This window comes from Sceloporus occidentalis, unplaced genomic scaffold (assembly GCF_023333645.1).
Source record: "Sceloporus occidentalis isolate IW3139 unplaced genomic scaffold, rSceOcc1.0.p SCAF_4, whole genome shotgun sequence".
Classification (NCBI taxonomy): domain Eukaryota; kingdom Metazoa; phylum Chordata; class Lepidosauria; order Squamata; family Phrynosomatidae; genus Sceloporus; species Sceloporus occidentalis.
The window spans coordinates 162,519,909-162,546,974 of NW_028316984.1; the positions used below are offsets into that span (position 1 = coordinate 162,519,909).

The 27,066-nt window shown below is 39.8% G+C and overlaps 1 protein-coding gene across 4 annotated transcripts in view; it reads left to right on the plus strand.

Moving 5' to 3' along the window:
• Window positions 1-27,066, plus strand: part of LIN52 (lin-52 DREAM MuvB core complex component) — a 56,588-nt gene that overhangs the window by 12,865 nt on the left and 16,657 nt on the right. Inside the window, exon 6 of one of the 4 annotated variants that reach the window (XM_089522186.1) lies at window positions 16,140-16,236. The exons of 1 other annotated variant lie outside the window; for it this stretch is intronic. In XM_089522186.1, coding sequence (XP_089378312.1) covers window positions 16,140-16,177 — 38 coding nt within the window. In that variant the 3' untranslated portion in view covers window positions 16,178-16,236. Of the gene's footprint in view, window positions 1-12,798; window positions 12,818-16,139; window positions 16,237-27,066 lie in introns of those variants that run through there. 2 more of the 4 variants (XM_089522187.1, XM_089522188.1) reach the window with 2 other exon arrangements.

Genomic DNA, 27,066 nt, shown 5'->3' on the forward strand with positions numbered 1-27,066 from the left:
TTATGAATTCATTTTGTGTACCTTACCATGTTGCATTTGTGTGGGCAAAATATTTATTTATAAAATATCCCAGGTTGCATCTTAATCCAGAATTGTATTATCAAATGATATGGTGTACATTATGTTCAGATTTATACAACCTGTGGAACATGGTTTTTCTGGACACCAATCCTCCAAGGAAAATAACAGTATGGTATTCATTCAGTCATTGTTGGGTTCAAGACAAGTGGGTTGCAGAAGCTTGGACGTTCTGCCACTGACATAATAATGCCTTTTATGTTGACTACTAGTCATTTGTATAAAGATGTAACTTGTAGGTTGCCAAGAAAAATGAATACAAAAACCATGCAGGAACTTAATTCTATATTATATTACTATCTAGATTAGCAATCTGTGGTCCTCCAGATGCCATTCTTCTCTAACTCCCATGAGGCCAACCAGCATGGATAATGGTTAGGAATGATGGGAGGTGGAGTCTTAACAACATCTGAAGCACCACATGTTCCCCACATCTTGCTTAGATGCAGTTCTTGGTACAATACTGAGGGATGAAAGACAGGGATGGGAAACGTGTGACTCCAAAACCACGTTTGTGTCCCCAAAGCCCTCCAGGAGACCCTCCCCCAATATCCTTTATTTATTTATTTATTTATTGAAATTTCACCTTGGGTCCTGTGCAAGGTAGCATACTTGCAAAATTAGCTTACTTGCTGTTCACCGCTATGATCTTTGGAATAGTGGTATATAAATAAAACATATTATTATTATTATTATTATAAACAGGATGGGTCTCTGTATCCAAAGTGCTTGGGGCCAGAAGTCCTTTGGATTTTAGGTTTTTTTAGATTTTGGAATACATACATAATGAGATATCTTTGAGATGGAACCCACGTTGAAACACAAAATTAATTTATATTTCATATATATCTTATACATATAGCCTAAAGGGAACTTTATGCACAATACTTTAAATAAATTTGCACATGAAAAAAGTTTTTGTACATTGAACCATCAGAAAGCAAATTTGTCACTATCAGCCATCCATGAAAAAAGTTTCGGTTTTTGGAATATTTTAGAATTTCAGATAAGGGAAACTCAACCTGTAAATGAAATAAGCAAATACTGTACATAGAGGCAGACATAAAATGTCCCAAATGCCCCCAAATTACTTGCAAATGTGTCAGTTTAGGATGCCTGCCTCTCTTAGAACCTTTAACACATTGGAATGTCAAAACAAAGCAAAAATGGCACCTGGAAGCAAAATGACCAAAAGTAGTACCAAACACTTGTAGAGTTGCTGACCCATGCTTCCTATGTTATGTTTAGTATTCAGATATAAATATTTGGCTCCATATTCAGGCTTCATATGCATGCATAATGTATCTTATTCATTTAAATGGCATGCAAATGTATAACTTGTAGCTTTGGCTTTTCAATACGCTGTCTATTGCTGTTTTTGCATCAGCTTTGTGGTTTTCCTCCCAGTTACATTGCTACATTTTGAAGGATATTTTTATGGAATGTGTTAGGCATTCTAAGACCTTTGACACTAGAAGAGAATAGAAGTTAACATTCTTTGTGATTTATTTAGTTTAAAGTATTTCTGTAGTGCCTCCCACCCCACAAGGGCTCCCGAGGTAGTGAACAAATAAAAACCAATTAAAACAATACAAGGATAAAAACACATTAAAATACTCTTTAAATGCTCCTGAAAGCAGTCTTAAAACAATCCTAGAATCCATTTTTCAAGCAGTTAAAACAGCAAGGCCGGTTAAGAAAAGAATGAGTTAAAGTGTAGACTTGGCTTACTAGAATCGACACAGATTTCAGCTACTTTGTTGAAGATAGAAAACTGGCAGAAGTGTGGCTGATATCCCTTAGATAAACAACTGATAGTTAGAAGTAAATTCTGGGCAGATCAGTACCAGTGCAGGCTTTGAAATCTTCAAAGCACCATGAGATTTTGGTGTTTTCATTGAGGAAATGTAGTTTCTAGCCAAGTGCAGGTGGGGAACATCATCACTGTCTTGCTGCATAAATACAAAACCACCCATTCCAGACAAATTCTTACCATAACATTTCTCAAAATATATTAGCAGGCACATATGTGTCTACAAGATATTGGAAAATGGCCAAACTCCTACTTCTAAGCATGGCACCCACTAAGTTCTATATGTTATTACCCTTCACCTACAAGCATATTTCAATTAACATAGCATCTGTGAAAGAAGCTTCTTTTTACAAAATCTTTTTATGTCTCCTCAACCCCCTTTCTTCCTTCTTTCTCTAGCAGTAAGGTTTTTAGCAGCGAAAGCATAGGAAAGATAGTGAAAGAGGGCTGGCAAAAGAGATTTTGCAGTGGCAGCATGTCTGCAGTAAACTACAATAAACCTTGAGCTAGGGAAAAATGGTTTTTCTACTGAAGCTGATCCTTCTGTAGCTGTGTTTGTCAGCCTACGATAGGCAAGGTGAATAGCAGCTGCCTCCAGAATGCCTTACTGAGCATGTGTGAACAGCAACACAAAGAAGAAAGGGGAGAGCAGATAAGTCTGCTTCACCAGATACTCTCAACATATTTTTAAAAGTCTAGATGTATAAGTCTGGCCACCAAAATGGAAATCATAAGAAAAGTGGACTTTGGTGAAAGAAAGAAAAAAAATCATAGGTACCTTTTGGAAGAACCAGAAGGTTCTAAGTGTTTTTGTTTATTCATACAAGGCTTACCTGACTTGGTTGTTTCATTTCATGTATTTAGTTCTGAATGAATATCTGCTAAAACATGTTCAAACTGCTCTTCTTTTTTGTGATATAAGAACCAATCTCTATTCTTCCCGTGTTATTTCTGCCTCTTCTGACACTTCACTTATAGAAGTAATGCCCAAGCACACACATCTACGTCATTAACTGAAGTTACCTGTATTTTGAGAAGATTTCAATGTGTATAATTATATCAATGAGAAAGCACATTAGTTGATGATGAGAATTTTGAGCTAAAAATCCAATTGGTTAAATATAAATGTATTTTTGTGTGCTGGATTTGATATTGTGGTTGGAGAGTCTGTAGATCACATAATGTCAAAGTACTAATACTATATTTATTCTAAGATGCAACCTGCTTTTGTGTATTTTCCCTAATATGTAACCTCTTGTTTAAGAAATAAAATGTTATTTATGCTTGTAGAGCTTCATGTCATTTTGACTGATTTCACCACTTTGCTAACATGTTAATTCCAGCATGAAAATGCAGCTTGCTAGGTTGAAAGTAAACCGGGAAGGGAAACATAAAACATACAGGTCTTTAAGAAGCTAGTCAGCTACAGAATTTAGTTGGATTTCCAGTATTACTGGTTATGTTCTCATATCTTTCAAAAACTCACAGGTTTCTAGTTCTGTGCTTCATCTGTGGTATATTCTTTTCTTGGTAATGGTAGTGATACTCAACCAGATATCTGTAGAATTTGTACTGGCCAGCTTGTCTAGTGTCAGCAATAAAAAAACAATCCAGAACAGAAGCAAATTAGTTTCCCTCTGCCAACAGAAGACTTCCATTAGTGGGACTGAGAGAGATGCAATTGTTGGTGACAGACCCTCTTGCAAATATTCTCCAAATCTTTTCCCAGGGTTTCCGAAGTTTCTGGAGCAGATACTGAAGAACCTAAGAAGGGTGTAGGGAGAAGAGGGAATCATTAAAAATCCCCTTCTTCCCAATTTTGCTGATGTAAGACTTCTATGAGCAGAGGAAAACTAAGTAGAACTCTGTTCCCTGAGTTGAAATGGCAGTTATCCCTATGATAGGTGCGTAATATCTGCTTTCTTGTTCATTCATGTTCTTCTTGCTCCAAATTTAATCACTATGCATCTCATTTTAATGCAGACTAGTTATGGTTGTAAATACAATTCACCTTAATTTTGTTTTGCTCACACAGCATTGCTTTGAATTGTTCTTTTTGCAAGAACAAGCCATCTTGAAATTAGGATGAACGTAGGGCCCTTGAATTGGCTAATTTTGGCATGTAATATTCTTAACTATCTGCAGCTTGAAGATCATGACCTCCACTTTTTATAATCCCTATTGGATTGCATGCCAGTTCTGGAAGTGAAGGAGCTATGGGAAGTTTTAATTGTACCTGTATGATTTATCCCCAGTCAGCTCTTTAATTTCTTCTGGCTGTCTGAGGTTTCCGACATGCTGTAAATTTCACCAACTTTTTCATTATCTGCAATTTCTTTATGACTTGTGAATCGGAGTGGAGAGAGAGTGTGGATTTACAGCAGAGATAAACATGTCCATAAAGTCTGTATCTGTGTCAGTAATTGTACTGCTGTCAGTGACTGTCCTGTTTTACAGGCTCCTCTTGGGGAAGAACACACTTTTGCTACTAGTGGCAGTGTAGCATTCACACTTTAGTTTGCATTAAGTTACCAAAATATTAGGTTGTGATGATTGGGTGGAAATTGGGTCTTGATGTTGGTTATTCTTGTCTCTTCTAATGAGTGATTGAATTATCTTGTATATGTTTCAAACAGGAGCAGACAGAAAGCTGCTTCATGCTGAAATGTGGTGTACTTGATTAACACTATAAAAGATAGTGCCATACATATGTGCAAATTACTTGCATATATTATTATAATAAGCACCTTCTTTAATCTGTGTTTCAGAGCTAAATATTGCCTGTGAGACTGTTGTTGCATGTTGATCCTCCAGTGTTTTTGGTTTTTGTTGTTTGTAGGAACAGGTTTTAAGAGAAATAATTTTTTTTTTTAAAAAAAAGTGTTCATAAACCTATCAAGTGTCAAATGTACTTCAAATCATGTTATTTGATAGAGATAGCTGACAAAGACATTTGTGAGTCTTTGTGACTTGTCTTTGAGTATAAGGACTATTAGATGTTTGGTGTAGCAAAATGGATTTCTGACACTGGAAGATTATTCATGATGTTTCTGTGGAATGTCTTGTTCAATTGTCAGACACCCAGAATGTAAGCCGGGTCTAGCGCTTCTGATATATTCACCTGCCAAACAGATTCAGAATGTGGAGAATGAAAAATTTAAAATAAAGCCCCTTCTGGCTCTTTTTGAGCATAATGGACTGTCTGATAGCTCAGTCACTTTTGTATGTGTCACTGAATGCTAACTTTGAAACCTATCACTGATACTTGTGTGGCATGTTTTGGTATAACATGGCATGGCTTCCAGTTTATAAATCCACTTGTTATGCTTAAATAGATATCAAAATCTGTTACATATGTAGACTTATTTGATGTTAAGTATAGGCGAAAAATCAGCATACTTGACAAATAACTGTGTGTGTGTGTGTGTGTGTGTGTGTGTGTGTAGTTTTTCTATCCACCTAGATTTGCACATAAGAAAATATATATTTAGTGAAATATTTATATCATGGCCCGTATTTAAAGTTCTTAGGGTAGGGTGCAAGCAACAAAATAATAAAGACAAATTGACAACATTGAACACATTATAAGCTAAACCACTAAAACAATTTATAACAGTTCATGCAGCATACTCTTAAACAGAAATTCAGAACTACTCCAGCCATACTTTTCGTTCTTAAATGCATCAGTAAATCTTAATTTGATGCCAAAATGAGGCCAAAGTTGATGATAGGCCTCTGTGGGGACATTCCATAGCTGGAGCACCACAGCCAAGGTATAGCTGCCATGTCTCTATATAGTGAATAGTTCTCACCACTGAAACACCAAGGGAGGTGTCCCCAGTAGATTGCACAGGTACATAGGGAGAAACTCATACTCACATTGGAATTCTCGCAATAGGATCCAGAGCCCAGTCAGGCACAAAGGGCCACTAGTAGAAGAAAATAGCCCACCTGTCTGTGCAATGAAGTAATTTCTGCTTATACATGAGGTAACAATCTAGGGCCTAAGCCAATACTTTTGCCATAATAAAGTTATTCCTCGGCCAATAGTTTTTGAGATCAGCCCCACATGTTTTCCCTTAAATGTGTTTCAGTCTTTCCTGTGTTTTTCTTTCTTTCTTGCAGACATTTTACTTGATAGTGGATGGTAGCAGAGATATTATTATTAGAAGATAAAAGTGATAATAAAATATTTGAGCCTAACAGCTTTCACATGGATTTAGGTGCTTTATAGTCCTGTCGTGCCCCGACCCCTTCCTGTGTGCATTCTGTCCCACCTGCCTAGGTGCACTTCCTTCACTCATCTGCCTAGTTTAGTGCATTTTAGTGTTAATCTCCAAATTCTGAAAATGGAAGAAGGGCTTGCTGTATTTATGAAGAAAAATCTGAGTTGTTGGCCATTCAGGCTGTGGCAGAAATAGTCATTTTGGAAGATTATAAGTCCCAAACTGCTAGTTCAGTCCCGAATATAATTCTCTCAAAATTAATCAGTGTAATGACCTGACCTAGACTAATTTGAATATGTGTGTGTGTGTGTGTGTGTGTGTGTGTGTTAAAAAAAACTGTTGTCCATCTGGTATCACAACTTACTTTGTATCTTTGTGTTTTCTGTGCCTCACAGAAATGGGTGTGTGCCTATTTGTGCGAGGGTACAGATGACGCCTGATGAACCACAGTTACAGGTAACTAACCTGTTCTTCATGATTTTCCCTCAGCAGTGTGCACTTGAGAGTAAACCAAGACTTTATTTTCACACAAAGAGTGTGTGATGCTCAAATTAAGTTTTAAAAAAACACACTGGAAAATGACATTATGATTGAACCAGATTATCAATAATAAAGTTAGATGTTTTTAGAAGATCATATGTTTAGAAAGGTTTGCCACAAAAATTAGCTTGAGCGAAAAAAACAAAAGCAAGTCTGTTAAAGTAGTGTTCAATTTCTGACAGTCCATGAAAAATGTTCAGGTAGAATCCTGCTTCTAAATGGCAGACTTAAATTACAACTGTTGGTGTCCATATATGTGTGTGTTGAGTGAATCCAAAATAGTATTAAAACATTGATCTCATAAGCTGATGTGAGTACAAATATAGGACTATTTAAGGATGGAATAAGAGGGGCAGCATGGTGTAGTCAGTGGTTTGACTGTTGTACTACGACTGGAGACCATGGTTTGATTCCTAGCTTGGCCATGAAATCCACTTTGTGACCTTGATCAAGTCACAAACTCTCAGGCTCATGGGAAGGCCAGGGTAAACCCCTTCTGAACAAATCTTGCCAAGAAAACCCCATTATAGTGTCTTAGTGTCATCATAAGACAGAAATGACTAATGGTGACCCTAAGGCAAACCTATCAGAAGGTTTTCTTGATAAGATTTGTTTAGATGGGGTTTTTCTTTGCCTTCCTCTGATGTTGAAAGTGTGTGACTTGACCAAGCTCACCCAGTTGGTTTCCATGGCTGAGCAGGGATTTGAACCCTGGTCTCCAGAGTCATAATCCAGTTCTAGTCAAACCACTACACCACTCTGGCTCTGAAGTTAAAACCACTTGAATGTTTTAAAATTTCTGCATAAATAATACAGCATATTCCAACCTGTTATATGATATAATCTGTTCACTTATTATGAATAATAGTCTTGAAATGTGAATGCACAAAGTGAGGCAAATTACTAGTCCAGCCAGTGGCTGTGGCACATTTCAGGGGATTCTGGATAAAATGTCCTCTTGGAGGAGGTGGCAAAACCTTTGCTCCACTACTTCCATTTCATTTCTGCTGCCATCCTTGCTATTTGCCATGTTGTCTACCCTTACTAGGTGCACAAGTGCAGTAAACAGGCTCATGCTGTGCCTACCACCTTGGTTTCACCAGAAAACCTCCAGGTTCTAAATAGGGCAGTTTGAGAAAATGAAGATTGTTGGAGCTCAGCAGTAAAATATACCTGCTTACCAATTATTTTTTTAAAAAAACCAGCTCTGTTTTGTGCCTGCTTCCTGCTATTGTCACCCCTTTATATCCTCTCTCCTGTGGTGGCTGCTTGGAGGTGCCCTAGACCTCAGGATCCTAGCAATGGTTCCCCTAACAGAGCACCATCAGATTAAATACAACATTCTGTATCAGAATATTAATTTGGAATAAGAGATTAAGCTTGTTTGGCAAGTATCCAGAATTTCAAAATAATAATTCTCTGGGTTGAACTGAGTGGACATTAATGCTGAACTACATTTGCAACTCTCTTTTGGAAACCATCTAGGTCACTTTGCTTTAATGTGTTCCTTTCCCCCCCTTTTAAAAAAAGATTTAAGTGACAATCGCTATAGTCTGATCCAGTAAGACAGAATGTATGAAAATCTTTGTGTCCATAAAATGTCCATGTTGTACACAGTTCAGGGTAGAACACTTAATAAATGATTATCTAAGATATGTCTACATATTCCCACAGCACAGTACTGTGTGTGTTCACTTAGATGCAAGTCCAGTGTATTCCGTTTTCTTATTCCCACTGTAAATTCACATACCCTGGATTCAGTTTGAGAAATCGACATGCACAGATATCTCCTTAAGGCAAGATTTCAGTGATTTGTTTCAAAGACAATCTGTATGGTTACTCAGGTAACTAAAAGCAATTCTACCTTTTCTACCAAAGTACAAAAAGTAGTTTTTAACATTGTTTTTTTTTAAAATTAATTTAATTGTGTTTTATTTGCATTTCTACTCAGCATAGTCTTGAAGGGCCTGTATCGTAGAGTTTAAAATGGCTGGGCCAGAGTTTTGTGACAGTATCTAAGTGCCTGATTAACTCCTGCTAGCTAGAACAAGATAACAAAAATGTCATGAAGCCCTTATCAGATGATGCCTGGTATAACCTGCTGCAAACTGGAGTGCCATTAGTTTAAATTCTCAATCAAATGCCTTCCTTGAGTTTAAGGAGCAGTGATTAAACATGGAGAGTCCCCCGAGGGCTCTACAGCTGTCATGGGGCTTGGAGTGGATGCCTTCCCTTCCCAAACAGAGAGTTGGAGGTCCCAGTGGGGCGGGCCCTCTTCAGATCTGCACGTGCCTGTCCCAGCTGTTCTCTTTTGCCTAATGAATTGCTTTACAGGGAGAAACTGGGTATTGTCATCACAAGCTGCCTTCCCTGGGGACTCCAGCCAGCCTCAGTAATGACTAATGTTAGTGATAGTAATTGAAGTGTGATAGCTCTCTGGGGACTATAACAAGGCTTAGTGCTGTCAGGCACCTGTAGCTGGTTCAGGCCTCTAAATGGCTCAGAAGTGATTTTTAATTGCACTAGATCCAGAACTACATTTTCAGTACTTTCTTCACAATGGACTTCAATATTTGCTTGTCTTTTTATGGGTGATCCAGCACATTTTTCATTCTCCCCAAAGTGTTTTTGGGCATTCTGAATAAATTTAGAACAAATACATGAGGAAGGGAAGTGAGGCTGTATGTGCTAGCCTCTCCTACTGTGTTTCTCTTGTCCTCCACCCATGGAGTGCACCTTTCTGAAGAGAATACTCTCCTATATATGTTGAGATGCTTTTCATGATCTGGAACCTCGATTAACAGGAGTTTCAGATCAAGATTTTCCTTTTGGTTGTTCACATGGCCCACGTTCCCCCCAGCCTCACATCTAGTTCAGACAACACAGGCTAAAACTCTGGGGCAGGATTCAGCTCAATTTTGCTAGACTAGAGATGGATCCTGTGGGTCAGGCCAATCCCAGGGTAAACAACTTTTACCCCAGGACAATTTTACCCTGGATTGCGACCAAGCCCTTGCTGTTTATACATGTCCCCATGCTTCTTACCTTGCTGCGCCATTGCTGGTACTGAGAAGCCCCCCCCCCCCCGTTGCCATTTCTGACATGTAAATGGGGCACCTAGACACATGGATGCAGCCAGGTGCCCTGTTTTCACATCAAACACTGCAGTAGGGGGCTTCTCTGTACCAGTGATGGCATAGCAAGGTAAGGCATATACGCTGGTAGTGGGTCCTGGGTCGGAGTGGTGGCAGGTTTGTAGACACCTGCTGCCCATCTCCTCACCAACCTAGGTACTGACCTAGGTGAGCACTGGGGCCGGAATAACACTGACTCAGCCCATGCTATACTGGCCTGTCTGTTCAGCACTTACAGTAAGATAACAATGGTACAGAGGTGGCTTTGGGTGCTAAAAGATTCGGTATTAAGTATTTGTATTTGTACCAGCCAGGAGCTAACACATTTACTCACCCTTCAGACATGTACCTTTCAGTGGAGTTTGGAACGTCATGAGAATTCTTGGTAATTCTACCATGACCGGAATGTGGAATGAAATTCTGAGGCCTTGTAGCTTTATTTGCATCTCTACTGCATGTTTTTGCCCACACGTGCTTGTTGTGTTTTCCTAGAGCAGGGTAGGCAGAGGGAAAATGATGATGATGTAGTGTTACTTGTGATTGCTAGAGGGTTGTCAAGGGAATGCATCAGCAAATGTACAAGCCTAGCTTCCAGGGCAAGCCTGCATGGCAAACCTGACCCTCCTATATCAGTAACAAGTATAGGATAGTTGCCATTATCACAGAATGTGTAAAGGATTTTCTCAAGTGTTTGCATTTGGCTTCCTGCTTTGACAGGATATTGGTTATTATCTGAAACAATGCATTTTTTAATGAATTGAAATATTTATGGAGAAATTTCCTATCTTGGTCTATCTTCTATCTTGATTTGTTTTGATATGGTAGGTTCATGTGTTAGTAGTGTTTCAGAATTAAGATACAAATGTTTTATGGTTTAAATATCTTGCTGAAATAACCTTGTTCAGCAGTTTTGTTTCTCCATTTTTTTTTTAAATCCAGCTCTGGGCTGTGTGGGACTTCTTGTCTCAAAAGTGGATACAGGTTGAGTGTGTTTCCTTTACTCAAAAACCCAAAATCAGAAATGTTCTGAAATCCAAAACTTTTTTCATAAGTGGCTGAGATAATGATACCTTTGTTTACTGATGGTTCAGTGTATACAAACTTTGTTTCATGCACAAAATTATTAAAACATTGTATAAAATTATCTTTAGACTATGTGTATGAGGTGTATATGAAACATACATGAGTTTCATGTTTAGACTTGGGTCCCATTTCCAAAATACCTCATTATGTGTGTACAGATATTCCAACATGCAAAACACTTCTGGTCCCAAGCGTTTTAGATAAGGGATAATCAACCTATACCATATATTGAAATGTTCTAGCAACCAAATATGATTTTTTAGCTAAAGAAAATTATTGAGGCAGGCTAAACTAAGGACGTAGAATAAATGAATAACATTTGTAATTGAGTACTGTATATACTCATGTATAAGTCTAGAAATTTTAGTCAAAAAATTGACCCAAAAAACCTTGGTCCACTTAACCTTGGGTCAATGTAAGTACTGTACTTTAACTCTTGTATATATATATATATATAAAAGGAGCCATCCCCTTTCTCTGAATAAAAGGCAAGAGCTTAGTGCATCCTGGGAGCACTAAAAAGAAGCATGGATCCCCTCTATCCTCTTATCCATCCAGCCTTTCGGATGAGCACAAACAATTATACCTGCCAGAATTTTCTAAATTCTTTGGCATCATTTTCCTTTGCGTCATCTTTTACATCATTTGTTACATGACCCTAAGTTTTACCCACAACTTATCCAGGGGTCATATCAAAAGCCATAATTTTGGCCCCAGAACCTGCCCTCAACTTATTCATGAGGTCAACTTATAGTCGAGTATATATGGGTAAATTGCTGAAGACTCCATAGCTGCTTCTCACATAATACCATATAGATTTCTGCAATCTTGCTCCAGATTAATTACTGACACTTTGGAGATGACATTTTCAATCTTTCCTACTAATTTTCTCATCCCCTTCCTTGTAATGATCTTTCATGGTAGATATGTTATAGAAATAGGTACATTTTTCTAAATGGCAATTCAAAATTAAGGAGTGTGCTCAAATAGCAATTAATTATATGCATTCCCCAGAAGGTTGCTGAGGTTTTGTTCTACCCCATGTACCTTGAACTGGCATTAATAGTCTAGACCATGTTTACCAAGGTTTCTTGGATAGCAGTGGTGATAAGTGCAGCTTATTCAAGTAGCTTCAGGAAATACTTACTTCCTCTTGTATACCATAAACTATAAAAACTATTTTCTTGTGGTTTCCATTATTTCCTTGCTGTGCTTCTTTAATAAGATCTCAGTAAGTTTTGTGGCATTCTTCCTTTATTTACCCATGCATATTCATATGTAGTCCTGCCATTTTAATAAATGTAATAGTCAATAGCTATGTAAAATATCTGTGCATGGTAGTAGTTAATATCTCATTAGTAAATATTCTGGTCAAAACTAGTCAATCATAATTAGTTTTATACAAGCATGTTTTCTTAGTATTTTGCTCTGGTTTAACTAAATCAATTTAAAAATCAATTTTTGTTAAACCACTGCTCTGTTTGTACAAATAAGACTTATGAATGTGTTAGCCTTCTGCTTGGTTGTTTTAAGCTGCGTGCCCAGTTTGAATAACTTTTAATGCTGTCTTTCCTAAAAGTCTATTTGCTGGTGGAACTGGTTCATTTTTATTTTAATGCTGCCAGATTTTTGTTTAGTTTTTGGTTTAGTTTCAACCTAATTGGCGGCAACAATAAAACTAATTTTTGTATAGAATTTGCCACATCCAACTTGGAGAACTGGGTTCTGAAATAATGCACAATAACATTGCTGTAGATGTGTTCCCAATGTCATCTAAAATCCTATAATTTCTGAACTGCAGAAGCTTGAAAAAGTGGTTGTCAGTGAGAATGGTGAAAGAGGTGGTGGTGATTGGAGTTTCTTTATTGAAATATGTTTCTCATACCTGATGGAAGTCACATGCTGTTTTTTCTTCCTTCTCTAGGACAGAGATGAACAAAGTGTTTCCTGCAGGTCACATATGACCACTTTTGTGCCCCCCCCCAGGTAAAAAAAATTGCTCCAAAAAGGCCACTAATTGTCCCCTAGAAAGTGTTTGCAGCACCCCCCCCCCCCCAGTTTATGGCCAGAAGAGTCCTTTTTTTGAAACAGAAAGTGACTTCTGCTGACTTCCTGTTGCTAAATAACTCCTCCTCAGCCTAAAATAGCCTAGGGAGAATGAGGAAAATGCTTCTCTATCCCCTAGAGGATATTCAGGGGGATTTCTTTTTTTAATTTTTGGGGGAGGAGGTGCACTAGAGGGATGCAGAACTCCTGGGTTTCTACTCTGGCTCTATAGCCTTCCACTGTTGCCATCTCCTGTACAAGCCAGCACTTAGTATCCATGGGGGTTCCGTTCCGGGCCACCTAAAGATGCAAAAAACTGTGGGACCCCAATTCCCATGATTGCCAATGGCCACACGTCTGTGGCCACATGCATGTGCGGCCATTAGGATTAATCGGGCTTGCTGTCTGCAGATGCTTAAATCTACAGATAACTACTACTGTTGGGGTGAGTGGGCTGTAGAAGGAAGCTTTACAGTTGTCCCTCTGAATACGCTGACTTCTCATTCACGGTTTTGAATTTCCATGGATGAGAAGCCAGGAAAGACAAAATGGTGTGCGCATGGCCATTAAAAACAATAGGGCTCCAATATTGGTGAGGGAGGTCTGGAACGGATCTCCCGCAGATCGTAAGGGATGACTGTACTTTGATGGGATAGAGATATTGAAAAATCCATATTACCAGTGTTGTGGATGACTACTTAACATGTATAAGCATTTCAAGAACCATAAGTTGTCGCATAATTCATCAGTCTGCTTTTTAAATTATAAATTAAAAAAAATTCAACAGAACATGTATTATATGTACATATGCCCAACTTGTCCAAATCATGGTCTGTGTGTTTGAACCATTTGTTTCTCCCAGTTTAAAGTTCAGGCCATTCAGACTGGGTTGCTATTTTTTTCCTGCCTTTACATTTAAAGGTGCAAAATGTAATATGATTGTCTGAGTGATTGTTATTTTTAATATAGGTGAGCTTTGTGCTTCCCTTTTTAGAAGATGTGCGTACTTGTTTTATTGTCAAACTGCATTTTTTTAAAAAAAGTACTGTATTTTGAACAAAATATTTCAGTATTTGTGAGTGCTTTTAGTACTTTGTTAAAAACTTCTCTTTATAGTTAGGATTGCAATGAGTTATTTAATTTCAATTGAGGGAGCATTTGTGAAGTTGAAGGCTTTCATGGCCGGCATCCATAGTTTTTGTGGGTTTTTCAGGCTATGTGGCCGTGTTCTGGTCAAAAGGCAGGAATAAACTCTTCCAGAACATGGCCACGTAGCCTGAAAACCTTACAAAAGCAAGTGAGCAATTGCTAATCAACCTGAGTGCAGGAAGCTTATAATTCTAATGAGTGCAATAATGCCAGGTTAGTGCTGGGTCACCATAAGTCAGAAATGACCTGAAGGCACACAACAACAAAGTGATGAGCAGCCTGATGAATCCTATGCAAACAGGTTCCTCAGCCCCTAATCCATTGACCATGCTGAGGGTCACTGTTACAGTGATGTTACAGTCCCTGGGCTGCCTGCTGCTTTCCAGTTAGAATTCAGCATGCCATACCCTTAACACCTCATCTCCTGAATAGAATTCAGAAAGACACTTAGATTTCCATAAATAAATTAGGAATTCAGTGGCTTCTTCCGGCTAATCAGGACAGGCTGATAAACCTTGCTAGCTGTTTAATAAATGAATTGTGACTGATTACCTATTAATATGGACGCCTCAGGAATTCACCCAGGGGGAAGCAGAGCAGTGAAATAGAGAGGGGCATGGCCCCTTGGGAAATCAGGGCTTCATGTTTGCAGCTTAAATATCTCTGTGAAGTATCAATAAGGAGGTAATTGAATTTTGAACACAAACATGAGCGCCGGATGGATGAAGAGAAGGGGGGGCTCTGATCGGCTCTTCTAGGCCCCTTCATTCTTCCCTCCCTTTTCCCTTGGAGACCACTCTAGTGAAGATAGATGCTAAATCCATTAAATAAAGATTAGACTCTGTCATGGTAGAAAATGGTAGCTTAGCTAGATCCCTGAGCAAATTGGGACCTTTAGCAATACAGAAAATTAAAATATACATTTTTAACAAGTGTGCTATCGACACACTAATAATGGTTGGTTGGCTTGTGGGGTTTGCTCACCTTTCTGATTTGCTTTTGTTTGTCTGTATTGTTTTCCTTGTTTGAAAAAACTGGATTAAAAAATTGGTTCCTTAAAGCAGGGAAACTGTATCATGTTCAGACTTAATCTTGTAGATTTCTGAGGCCCTCTCCTTTTAGCAATATGGGGGGAGGGTGTAATGGTAGCAAAGAAATTTTCTTCAATTTCTAGAGTTCAAAGTAAGTACTTAAAGAGGTGCAAGAGATTTGTGGATATTTCAAGTAAATGAGTTAAGGCAAGCAGGAAGAGCACATAGATAGATGGATGGAATATCATATATACTCATCTATAAGTTGACCTCATGTATAAGTTGAGGGAAGGTGTTGGGGCCAAAATTAGACTAGGACCCAGAGCAATGGATGCAAGCTACAGGAAAAGAGATTCCACCTCGACATTAGGAGAAACTTCCTGACAGTAAGGGCTGTTCGACAGTGGAACACACTCCCTCGGAGTGTAGTGGAATCTCCTTCCTTAGAGGTCTTTAAACAGAGCCTGGATGGCGATCTGTTGGGGATGCTTTGATTGAGAGTTCCTGCATGGCAGGGGGTTGGACTGGGTGGCCCTTGCGGTCTCTTCCAACTGTATGATTCTATGATTCTGTGATATGACCTGTGGATATGTCAATGGTAAAACTTAGGGGTATGCAACAAGGGATGTAAAGGATGAAGTAAAGGAAAACAATGCCAAAGAATTTACAAAATTCCAGCAGGCATAACTGTTTATGCTCACATTAAAGGCTGGCTGGATGAGAAAGCAATGGGGGGGGGGGGGGGCTCAGTTATTTCACGACACGTTACGCTCTTGCCTTTCACCAGGGTTCCTCTTTTAATAAGTACAGTACTTACATTGACTCATTGATAAGTCGACACAGGTTTTTGGGGTCAATTTTTTGACTAAAATTTCTAGACATATATATTAGTATATACAGTAAGTCTCCAAGGGGGACACCACTATGTACGTGTACATGAGTTTCTTTTGTGAATGCAGCACTTGTCTGACTCTGAATTAGAGCAAAATGGTCTAAGACTGACACTTGAAGTATTACCTGATTGTTAATTATCTCCTAGCAAGACTGACAGTTAAACAGAATGGCAAGTACAGATGAGATGGGCTGGAGCTTAGAAGATCTATGAGGTGGTCATTCTACCATTGCTATGATGTTTCACCATTTGAAAAAGCTTGAAACTGATTTTCAATCAATGTACAAGCCACTGCACCTACTCTTCTGAAATTTCCAAGTTTCTTGCCTTGGAACATAGCATTTACTTCCATACAAATTTCCACTCCTCAGAAGAAACCAGAGGGAGGGAGGTGAATCCTATTCCCATGTCATGATCCTCTTCCATAAAATAAAACCCTTCTACAGGTTTGTAACCCAGTAGCATTTCTATGCTGTCTCTGCTGTGTTCTCACAAATCCTCCCCTGCAAGCCTTTAAGCAGAATTAATTTGGTCAGGTTGTTTTCCATGTATGATTGTGACTTTAAAGAGGGTTAAAAAGTCCACTACAGTAGATTCCTACTACTATTCTTCTGTTTTAAGAATGTAGGTGTTGACCAAATCTGATTCATTTTATAATTTCTCAGGAAGGGCAATGCAGTTTGACTGTCTGGAGAATTCTTTCTGATTTTAACCCTTACTATTTTATGATATCTAACAGAATCCAGTGTTATTTTCATTTCTCATCTTCTTCATGTTGTAGAAAGGGGAGGAGCTGTAACTTAAGAGCAGAAGGTCCCCATCCCCTCCAGTTAGGACAGTAACATAAAAAAAGAGCTGCTGCAGTCTGCATTAACTATAGTGGGCTAAATCAATGTTTCTTAACTTTTTCCTTTACCAGGGACCTCCTTTAAATACATTTTGTTGTTTCAGATCTAAAACACAAAATAATAACATCAGCAACAATATCCGAACATTGAACCATTAATAGTTACACCATTCATTAAACCTTCCCTCAGGGGCAGGAAGACTTTTCTCCTGCTTCTTCCTGCTAGTTTGCAGCTGGAACAGATTGAATGGCAACACACAGGTCCAGCCAGCCTTTGCCTTGGCTCCTGTGATGTGGCCACTCCGCTATGAGGAGGAGGTGGACTGCACAGTCTTCAAGCCTTCACAGGCTCCCTGTGAGGACATTGCAACCCCCTGGAGGTCCATGGACCGCAAGTTAAGAGCCACTGGGCTAGATGAATTAGTGGTTTGGACTCAGTGTGTGGCAGTTTCTTATGTAAGTGCATAGCAACATCGTCAAGATCATTTTTTTGTTAGAGGATTGAACTGTAAATGTCCTTTACACTGAATCCCAGCTTCCATTGCCCTGTACAGAAACTATTTCTTCCTCTGCATCTGATTTTCAGAAAAGGTCAGGCTTGTCTGTGCTTACTTCAGTGAAATAGCTGCTTCATCAACCTGAATTGCTCCCATTAATTGGTAGGTGTGTCCAACTGAATTTCTACAACTCCAAAGGAAAGGCCATTCTGCCCACCCTGTTCATGATAACTATAATAAAACTTGTTATAGTAGTTGTGTTAGTAGTATTTAATTCAACAAATGTGTGCTGTGTTTAACAGTTACTCAGGGATTTGGCTTTTATGGCTATGACAGTTCTCAGGGAAAGTAAATCATCTAAAATGTTTGGCATTTCTGCCAAACCATGATGTGTAGCTTTCACAAAAGTGTTGTACTACCTACCCCAACTTAGTGTATACTAGCCATTCGGGTGTATGTGTGAGAGTTACAGTCTGGCACATCTGGAGGGCAACAGTTTGGACTACACTTGTGAAACATGTAATAATCAAATATGTATTGAAAATTATTAAAAACCTTTCTGTTTGAAGCCTAGTATTTCTTTTCCCATTTTATAGCCTGTTATTTCCCCAGTGGGTGGAAAGCACTTGTAAAGAAGGGCAAAGATTTTGATACCACATTTACTTGGTAAGTGGAAGGAAATGAAGACAGATGAGTTGTGATATTTGACCATGGAAATAACTATACCTCTTGTAAGCAGTTAAGGAGAACTAATAGCACAGATCTTCTGATGAGTTGTTCCCATTTCAGGGAGTATTCTTTCCCACAATAGTAGCATCTGTCTATAATATCTTAGACTAGTGAGCGTGGGGGCCCTAAGTCTATTGTAAGCCTTAACTAGAATAAATCTTTTCAGACAATGGAGTTTATTTTAATGTGCCTTAACTAAATTCTCATTGGTTCAGTGAGTCTCCTGTAGTTAAGACTAACCATTTGATTTTGGGCTATGTAATCATAGAATCGTAGAGTTGGAAGAGTCCACAAGGGCCATCCAGTCCAACCCCCTGCCATGCAGGAACTCTCAATCAAAGCATCCCCGACAGATGGCCATCCAGTCTCTGTTTAAAGACCTCTAGGGAAGGAGATTTCACTATGAGGAACTGTGTTCCACTGTTGAACAGCCCTTACTGTCAGAAAGTTCCTCCTAATGTTGAGGTGGAATCTCTTTTCCTGTAGCTTGCATCCATTGTTCTGGGTCCTATTCTCTGGAGCGGCAGAAAACAAGCTTGTTCCCTCCTCAATGTGACATCTCTTCAAATATTTAAACAGGGCTATCATATCACCTCTTAACCTTTTCTTCTCCAGGCTAAACATCCCCAGCTCCCTAAGTCATTTCTTATAGGACATGGTTTCCAGACCCATCATCATTTTAGTCTCCCTCCTTTGGACATGCTCCAGTTTCTCAATGTCCTTTCTGAATTGTGGTGCCCAGAACTGGACACAATATTCCAGGTGGGGCCTGACCAAAGCAGAATACATTGGCACTATTACTTCTCTTGATCTAGACACTATACTTTTATTGATGCAGCCTAGTTTTGTTTATTGTCTATATCTGGGTGATTGGAGTAAATTCTACTTAAATCACTTTCCACTCCAGTACAAAGATGAGAATCATCCCATTGTGCTTTTTTTTTAAAAAACAAACAAACCCAACACCTCTCTCTTTTATATATATATATATATTTACTTCTTTGTGAGATTCCATCTAAATTTCCCAATTCTCTTACAACCTAGATAGTAAGTTTCTTCATTCAGGAAATCTCTCTGTTCTCCAGCCAAGCAAGGTGGGGTTTGGAACTTGATCACTACTTTTAGTGGTCACATTCAGTAATAAAATTGGCACTATCTTATGGTAGCACAAGTTAGCAGGCAAAGACATTATAGTTTAAGATCTGGCTCCAGTACAGCAAGTAAACTTCACAAAGCAGAAAAATTGTGAACATGGGGTTCCTCAAGTCTAAATCTCAGATTGACTGTTTAACTGTCCCACAAGCTCCTGTTGTGCTAAAGAAGCCTGACTCAAATGCTGAAAAGGCCTTTTAAACATACTTCCAAAATCTGTCATATTTGATCTTCTGTAGTTTTCTTCTGTGAATGAGTTAAAATAAAGAAGAGATGTCTTTTGTAAGGGACACTGTAGGGTGCACAGTGTTACAAAGAAGCAAGTTGCCTGCAAAAAAACCTTATTGGAGCCTGGCCAAACAGAATAGAGGGAGTCCTTGCAATGTGCTATGCTATACAGATGTATTGCCATGGAAGGTTTTTGTTTGTTTTTCTGCAAGAAATGTTATTGTGAGTTTATTTGTGGGTTTTCTGTTCATTTGTTTGTTGTTGCATGATCATCCTCTTGTTACTAAATCATCTTAATGCTGAATATACATTTCTTTGCAGTTTGTAACATTAAAAGTCAAGATAATGGGAAATTGTTCATATTAGTGAAATTATAGCAATAGATCAGTTATTTCTAGTTTACTAGGAGGCCTGGCCTAATTCACTGTGAAAGTATCTATTACATCAAAATGCCTCGTAAGACATGAAGTTCTGTTTTTCCTGTCTTTTCTCCACCCCCACACTGAAGTATACTTTAGTGTGAGGACATTGAAAACAGTCTGATGTTGGAAGTGATTAATCAGGAAGCGACAGAAGACATAACTAACATTGTGGTGTTATTTTATGTTTATTGTATATGTATTTTATAAATAAAACTATTATTAAAAAAACAGTCCAAGAGGATTTGCAAAGAACAGGAGGCTCATGGATGCCTCCCAAATCTCCATTCAATCCAGTTGACTGTCATACCAGAATTATTCCTCTGGGCATAAACACACATGAACAATCTTGGTGTCCCACAATCGCTGATGTATATAGGCTAGGATAATATGGAAACCATATGTTGACCAGATGATACTTTTCCTGATGACTTCATGGGTAGGCATGAGATGTAGGCAAATTTCAGCCTTCAAGATTCTGGATTGCATCTCTCGCTACTTTTCACCTGTTGACCAGGACTGATGCAAATTGCAGTCCAATGCCTGGGCAATCACAGCTTGCTCGCTTGTTGTCTAGACGTTTTTAGCTCAGGATTTTTTCAAGGGCTACTCGCTCCTACATGAGGCTTAAATTATTACATTTATGTTCTGTGTTGGTGGTGTTATAATATCTGTATCCTGTTTTTTGCCTCCTAGCTGAGGCCCAGTGTGGCTTACACAAATTAAAACAGACACAGGCAAAAGACATACAGGTAAAGACACACTGTACAACAAGATATTGTTAAAATGTAATTAAACTGAAGAATTAAAAACTATTTGAAACATATCCATTAAAAAGACAAAAATTCAAAACAGCACAATATTTTAAAATGTCTTTTTTAAATAAACCTGTCAGTTCCCAATGGCCTGTCGGAGTTTTTAAAAAATCGTCCCCTCCCAAAGAACGACAGCAGGAAGGGAATAAGCCCTGCCACCCTATGAATGAAATTCCAGAGTGTGAGGATTGAGAGAAGGGTCTCACTTGAAGACGTTAAAATGTCAGGGAGGCTTATATGTGAAGAAATGAAAACACTTTAATTCAACAACTTGGTTTTTTCTTCTTTTTCTGGAACACTTCAGAATTTTTCTTTCCCAGCTTCTGTTTTCTTCCCTCCCCTCCCTCCTTCCAACTGTCATCTTCTGGCCTTAGAGGGAGTGAAAGGACAGGCCCATTGCCATTGGGTCTGGCCTCGATTAAGAAAAAGAGCCCTCCCTCCAGTCCATCTCCCTTCTCCGTTTGTGTTGTGTCTTTTTATATTGTAAGCCTGAGGGCAGGGAACCGTCTATTATCCTCTCTGTTGTAAGCCGGATTCAGGTTAATAATGGAACCCTACATCCCAAATCCCCTCTTCTGTTGGTCATACTTCATGTCACTTGGTTTTTTTTGTTTGTTTGTTTGTTTTTACTTCTCTGCTACTTTTCTTCTGGTCTTTCTCTTGCCAGCTGCTGTGAAACCCTATGATTGGACCATTGGCTACAACTATTTTTCTTTCTTTCTTGAGTGTTCACCAGGGACTGGCAGGCAGTGGCACCAAGAGCAGCACTGGTCCAGTGACCACCACTCTGGGTAGCACTGGTATTGTCAAGATCATGGTCCAGTCATGTGGTGGAGTGGGCACAGCATGTCAGAGTCACCTGCTCCTACACTGTGTCAGCACTGGAGTAAGCTAAAGAGACTTACGAAAAAATGCTAACCAAAAGCCAATTGGACCAGACCTTGGAAAAGTTGCATTTGTTATTACATCCTCTAAAACTCCCAGCGAATGACCAAGCTGATTCTGAGAGTTATAGTCCAAAATATGATTTTCCAAACTCTTCAGGGGACCAAATAAAGCACATGAGGTAAGGCACCAGCAGAAAGGACGTCTAGCTTGGGCCCATTCCTTACTTCTGTCCTCTCCTTCAACTGGTTTGTTTGTGGTTATGGTGGTGGAAAGTTTCTTTAAAGTTTTTATGGACAATTTGTGAATACATTCAGGGGTTTTATGGGCAATTCATTAATCCAATCTGGTTGATCACTTTTTCTGTACAGTTTGAAACTAACAATATTTGGATCTTCTTTTAATGTGTTTGCTATATTTTAATAACAAAATAGTTATTAAATATTTTTATAATGTTTACAGATTGGTTTTAGTTTGTATCTTTTGATAGGATATGGTCTACAAGATTTTATTTTGTGATAGGCTCAGGCTTTGAGCACTATTATTAGACCTTTTCATGGAGGTCCCCTGTGGCAGCTTCATTGAGCAGGTGGTATGCAATGCATATGGAAAGGCAGGAGACTGTGTCTTATCAAAACATGTAATCTAAAAATTGCCCAGCCTGTTTCCCTCTCCTGGGGAGACAACAACCACACTGGACGCTTATGCTAAAAACTAATTATTAACCTACAGTAAACGTTATTCAGCAGAAATCCCAGCTGAAAGTGCCTGGGTGATGGATGTTTTTGGGTAGCAAGCCAAGCTATCATTAGGCTTTTTAATAGATACACTGCTCATTGTCCCACAGAATTTGAAGTTTATCTTTTTGAATTTGAGAGATTAAGCTGATTTCTCCCCTAATATCTGTTTACAATAATACTACAGCTGTAAAATTATATAGGCCCTGTGATATGCTGACTTCTTTGCTTTGTTATAAAGTGGGCCCTTCCCATCTGTGGGGGTTTAGTTCTGCCCTCCCCCAACAGACGGGGAAAACTATGGGAGCTCAAGAGCATATTAGTCAATTGACGTTTGTGCACCCATATCAGCATACCCATGGGTGCGTGCCTCCATTGGCTAATATCTGATGGGCAATTTATAGCGGCTCCAATCTGTGGGTGGCTAGCCCAGCAATATTGCAAGCTCACTGTAGCATGACAGGTAGTGCAACGCTAACACGTTCTTAAGAATCTCCTTTCTTAAGAATATCCTTTTTCAAATTTACATAGGAACAAGTTCCTGTGCCCCATGATTCCAGAGGTGTATTTGAAAACTTGAAGGCAATACCTGAAAATAGGGGGCAGACATAGCCAGCATTGAAAAAGGTGAAGTGTATAAACTACAATTAGAATGGCAGAGCACAAGTAGCTGACTATTGTATACAAGCTATTTAGTTTTCTCAGACAAGAGGGTATTGCAAGGAGAAGGGCTAGGCCAAAAACATTTTATTTTATTTTATTTTATTTTATTTTATTTTATTTTATTTTATTTTATTTTATTTATACATACATACATACATACATACCCCACCCTTCAGCCCTAATGGCTATCAGAGCAGCTTACAATTATTATTTTTAATTAGACGGTTCTCTGCCCTCAGGCTTACAGTATAAAAGACATGACACAAAAGGAGAAGGGAATGGTGGTGGGAAAGGGGATGAGGTCCAGTGGCTCTTCCCTCCCTCTGAGGCCTGGACCAAGGCAGATGGACTGAAGGGAGGGCTCTTCTTCAGTCTAGCCCTGATGGAGCTGGGCCTGCCTGGTCACTCCCTCTCAGGCCTGAAGATGGCAGTTATGGAGGGAGGAGCCTCTTCCTTCAGGCTAGCCCTGATGGAGCTGGGCCTGCCTGGTCACTCCCTGTCAGGCCAGAAGATGGCAGTTATGGAGGGAGGAGCTTCTTCCTTCAGGCTAGCCCTGATGGAGCTGGGCCTGCCTGGTCACTCCCTTGCAGGCCGGATGATGGCAGTTATGGAGGGAGGATTACATTACTTTCTAATCCTAATCCAGATTCCTTCAGACATTACATATTCTGGTACTTATTTGCATCCATGATAATAAACCATTTAATTTACTTATAGTGTAGCTGAGAAATGACTATATAACCTGAATCACTTAACAGTTCATTTATTGATTTAGATTAGTGTATTGGGAATAATTGTGCCTTCAACAGCAACTTTCCTTTGATCACAGCTAGATTTGTCACTCACAGTTTCTGAATAAGACCACAAAATATCAAGGGTGGTTTTAGTATTAGGGTAAACTACAATGTCTCTAATGGATATCTTAATGCCATAGAGATTTTAAATTCTGTTCAAATATGAAGACCTACTGCAACAAAAGGGCAAAGTGACTAATGCAACCTCATAGTCTGTAATCTATCTAAACGTGTAATGATCTCTGCATTTTGCAGTTTAATAGATGAAATGCCTCCTCCAGTCTCAGACTGCAGTCGTGTACATCTACATGCACTAATGTGTCAGATCTGCATTCTTGGGATGTAAGGTTCCATTAAAAAATAAATAATAATCACAGCCCCCACTCTCCCCCTTCACCACACTCATTTTCTATAATATGGTAATGATATCACCGTAGCAGTAATTACGGGTCATCTTCATTTCTTTCATCTCTGCTGGTTCTGATGGCTTCATTCCTTTGACGGAGAAGATTTGGCTCTGGGTACTGTGATTATTTTGTTAAGCATTATTCGAATAGACAGGAGTGAGAGAAATTAATCAATCCAAATGCAATTAGCATCATGTTTAACCCAGTGATGGACGTCTCAAGGTGAAACAGCCAAGGGAGTTTCAGTCATTATTATTCAATCCAGTGGCTCTTATCTAAATTATAATCAAGAGGGGTTTTATTGGCTTCAAGGAGAGGAGATATAACTCTTCCCCACACCAAGTGTCATAGAGATCATGGGTCACAGAAGGGGGTCAAGCTGGCTGCTGTCAATTTTTGGAGGTTGGAAGTATTCTCCTAACATGTTCATCATAATATTTAGTTGGTTGAAATACAATAGCTGTATTCCTGTAATCTTAGTAAATTTGCTTGTTCTCCCCAAGGATTGTTTTTTCACGGAATAATGAGTACTGCCTATCTGTACACAATCCAGTACAGGTCATTGGACTACAAGTTTCTAGTGTTGGGCATTGCTTCCATCAGCTGAATTGCTGCCTGTTTATCCAGGCATTTTCCTGTTCATTTTCCTAATTGTTAATTGTCAGTTACTGTGTTTTTAATGAATAGATTTATGGATTTTTCTGTTCTATAGTTCTAGCCTTTTAGTCAGTGTTTTAGGTTTTATGATGAGCTCCTTTGGGATTTGTAAAATGAAAACAATTATATAGGTGTTGGAAATATGGTTTGAATAGTGTTTTTGTGTGAATTCTTAGAGAATAAAAGTAGAATAATATATACAAAGAAGCTTTTCTTTCATAATACTTGAACATGGGGTTATCTACTGAAGGTGAAATGGTGGAAGATTTAATACAGATAAAGGAAGTATTTCTTCACCACAGCACATAGTTAAACTATAGAATTCACAATTGCAAGATGGTGTGATGACTGATAGCCCGAACAATCTGAAAAGCAGCTGGGACTATTGCTTTCATGGACCAATGACTGTCATGATGCATATGTAGTTCCTTCAGTACCAGAAGTAATGTGTGCCTATATAACAGCTATTGGGGAGCATAAATAGAAGGGAGTTGTTCCATTCATGCTCTGCATGTGCGCTTCCTATAGCAATTGGTTGATCTCTTTGTAGACTCAATTCTGAACTAAATAGTCGTTTGGTATGATCCAGCATAATTTTTCTTATGAGCTTAAAAATAGTAGTTCTGATTAAATTTAAAGCAATCCTATTCCGTCTTTATGTATGTAATATGTGGAAGGAACTATTTTTGTTTGATAATTAATTAGAATTGTTAACTAGCTGTTCTGGTTCTGGTCCTAAACCATTGTCTGTCATCAGTAATGGACTGGATGAGGACAAACAAGCTGAAACTTAATCTAGATAAAACAGAGGTGTTCCTGGTCAGTTGGAAGGCAGATCAAGGAACAGGGATTCAGCCTGTGTTAGACGGGGCACACACACCCTGAAGATGCAGGTTCGCAGTTTGGGGTTACTCCTGGACTCAGCTTTGAACATGGAGGCCCAGGTCTCTGCAGTGACCAGGAGTGCTTTTGCACATTTAAAACTTGTGCGCCAACTCCACCCGTTTCTTGAGACTTCGGATCTGGCCTCAGTGGTGCATGCTTTGGTTACATCCTGTTTGGACTACTGTAATGTGCTCTACTTGGGGCTGCCTTTGAAGAAACTTCGGCTGTTCCACAGAGCTGCAGCCAGGCTGCTAATGGGGGCAGTTACAGTGATCATACAATACCTTTGTTGAAACAGCTCCCCTGGCTGCCAGTTTTTTCTGAGCACAATTCAGAGTGCTAGTGATGACCTATATGGCTCAGGACTAGGCTTCCCATATCCCGCCTGGGGGCGGGACTTTCCCGATTTGGGGCGGGTCCGCACGGTCCCGCCCTGGTTTGGCCCCGCCCCCAGGACTCCCCCCCCCCAGCGAGTCCTGCAGGCTTGGCTGGGGCTTGGAGGACGGCTATCTTCCAAGCCCCAGCCATGCCCAGGGGGCTCCTCCGCGATCGCGGAGTCCTCCAGGCTTGGCTGGGGCTTGGAGGACGGCTGCCTTCCAAGCCCTAGCCATGCCCTGGGGGCTCCTCCGCGATCGCGGAGTCCTCCAGGCTTGGCTGGGGCTTGGAGGACGGCTGCCTTCCAAGCCCTAGCCATGCCTTGGGGGCTCCTCTGCGATCACGGAGTCCTCCAGGCTTGGCTGGGGCTTGGAGGACGGCTGAAGCCAAGCCCCAAACCTCTGCCTGGCTAACTTCGTCTCTGGGGGGGGGGGAAATCCCGGGGGTGGGGGCAAAACGGTGACGGAGGCAGCCAGGCAGGGGTTTGGGGCTTGGCTTCAGCGAGGCCCCATTCCCTTGCCTGGCTTCCTCCGTTGGCGACAGAGGCAGCCAGGCAGGGGAAAGAGCCTTTCCTCTTTCTCCTCCTCCTCTTCTTCTGCCTCCTTTTCTTCCTCCCCTTCTTCCTCCTCCTCTTCTTCTTCTTTCTCCTCCTCTTCCTCCCCTTCTTCTTCATCTTTTCCTCCTCTTCTTCTTCCTCCTCTCCTCCTCTTCTTCCTCCCCTTCTTCCTCTTCCTTCTCCCTCCTTTTCCTCCTCTTCTTCATCTTCTTCCTCCTCCTCTTCTTCTCCATCTCTTCTTCTCCTCCTCCTCTTCCTCCCCTTCTTCCTCCTCTTCCTTCTTCCTCCTTTTCCTCCTCTTCTTCATCTTCTTTCTCCTCCTCCTCTTCCTCCCCTTCTTCCTCCTCCTCTTCTTCTTCTCCTCTTCCTCCTCCTCTGCCTTTTCCACTCTTCGTCCTCTTCAATGCCCAAATATGCTGTTTGGAATG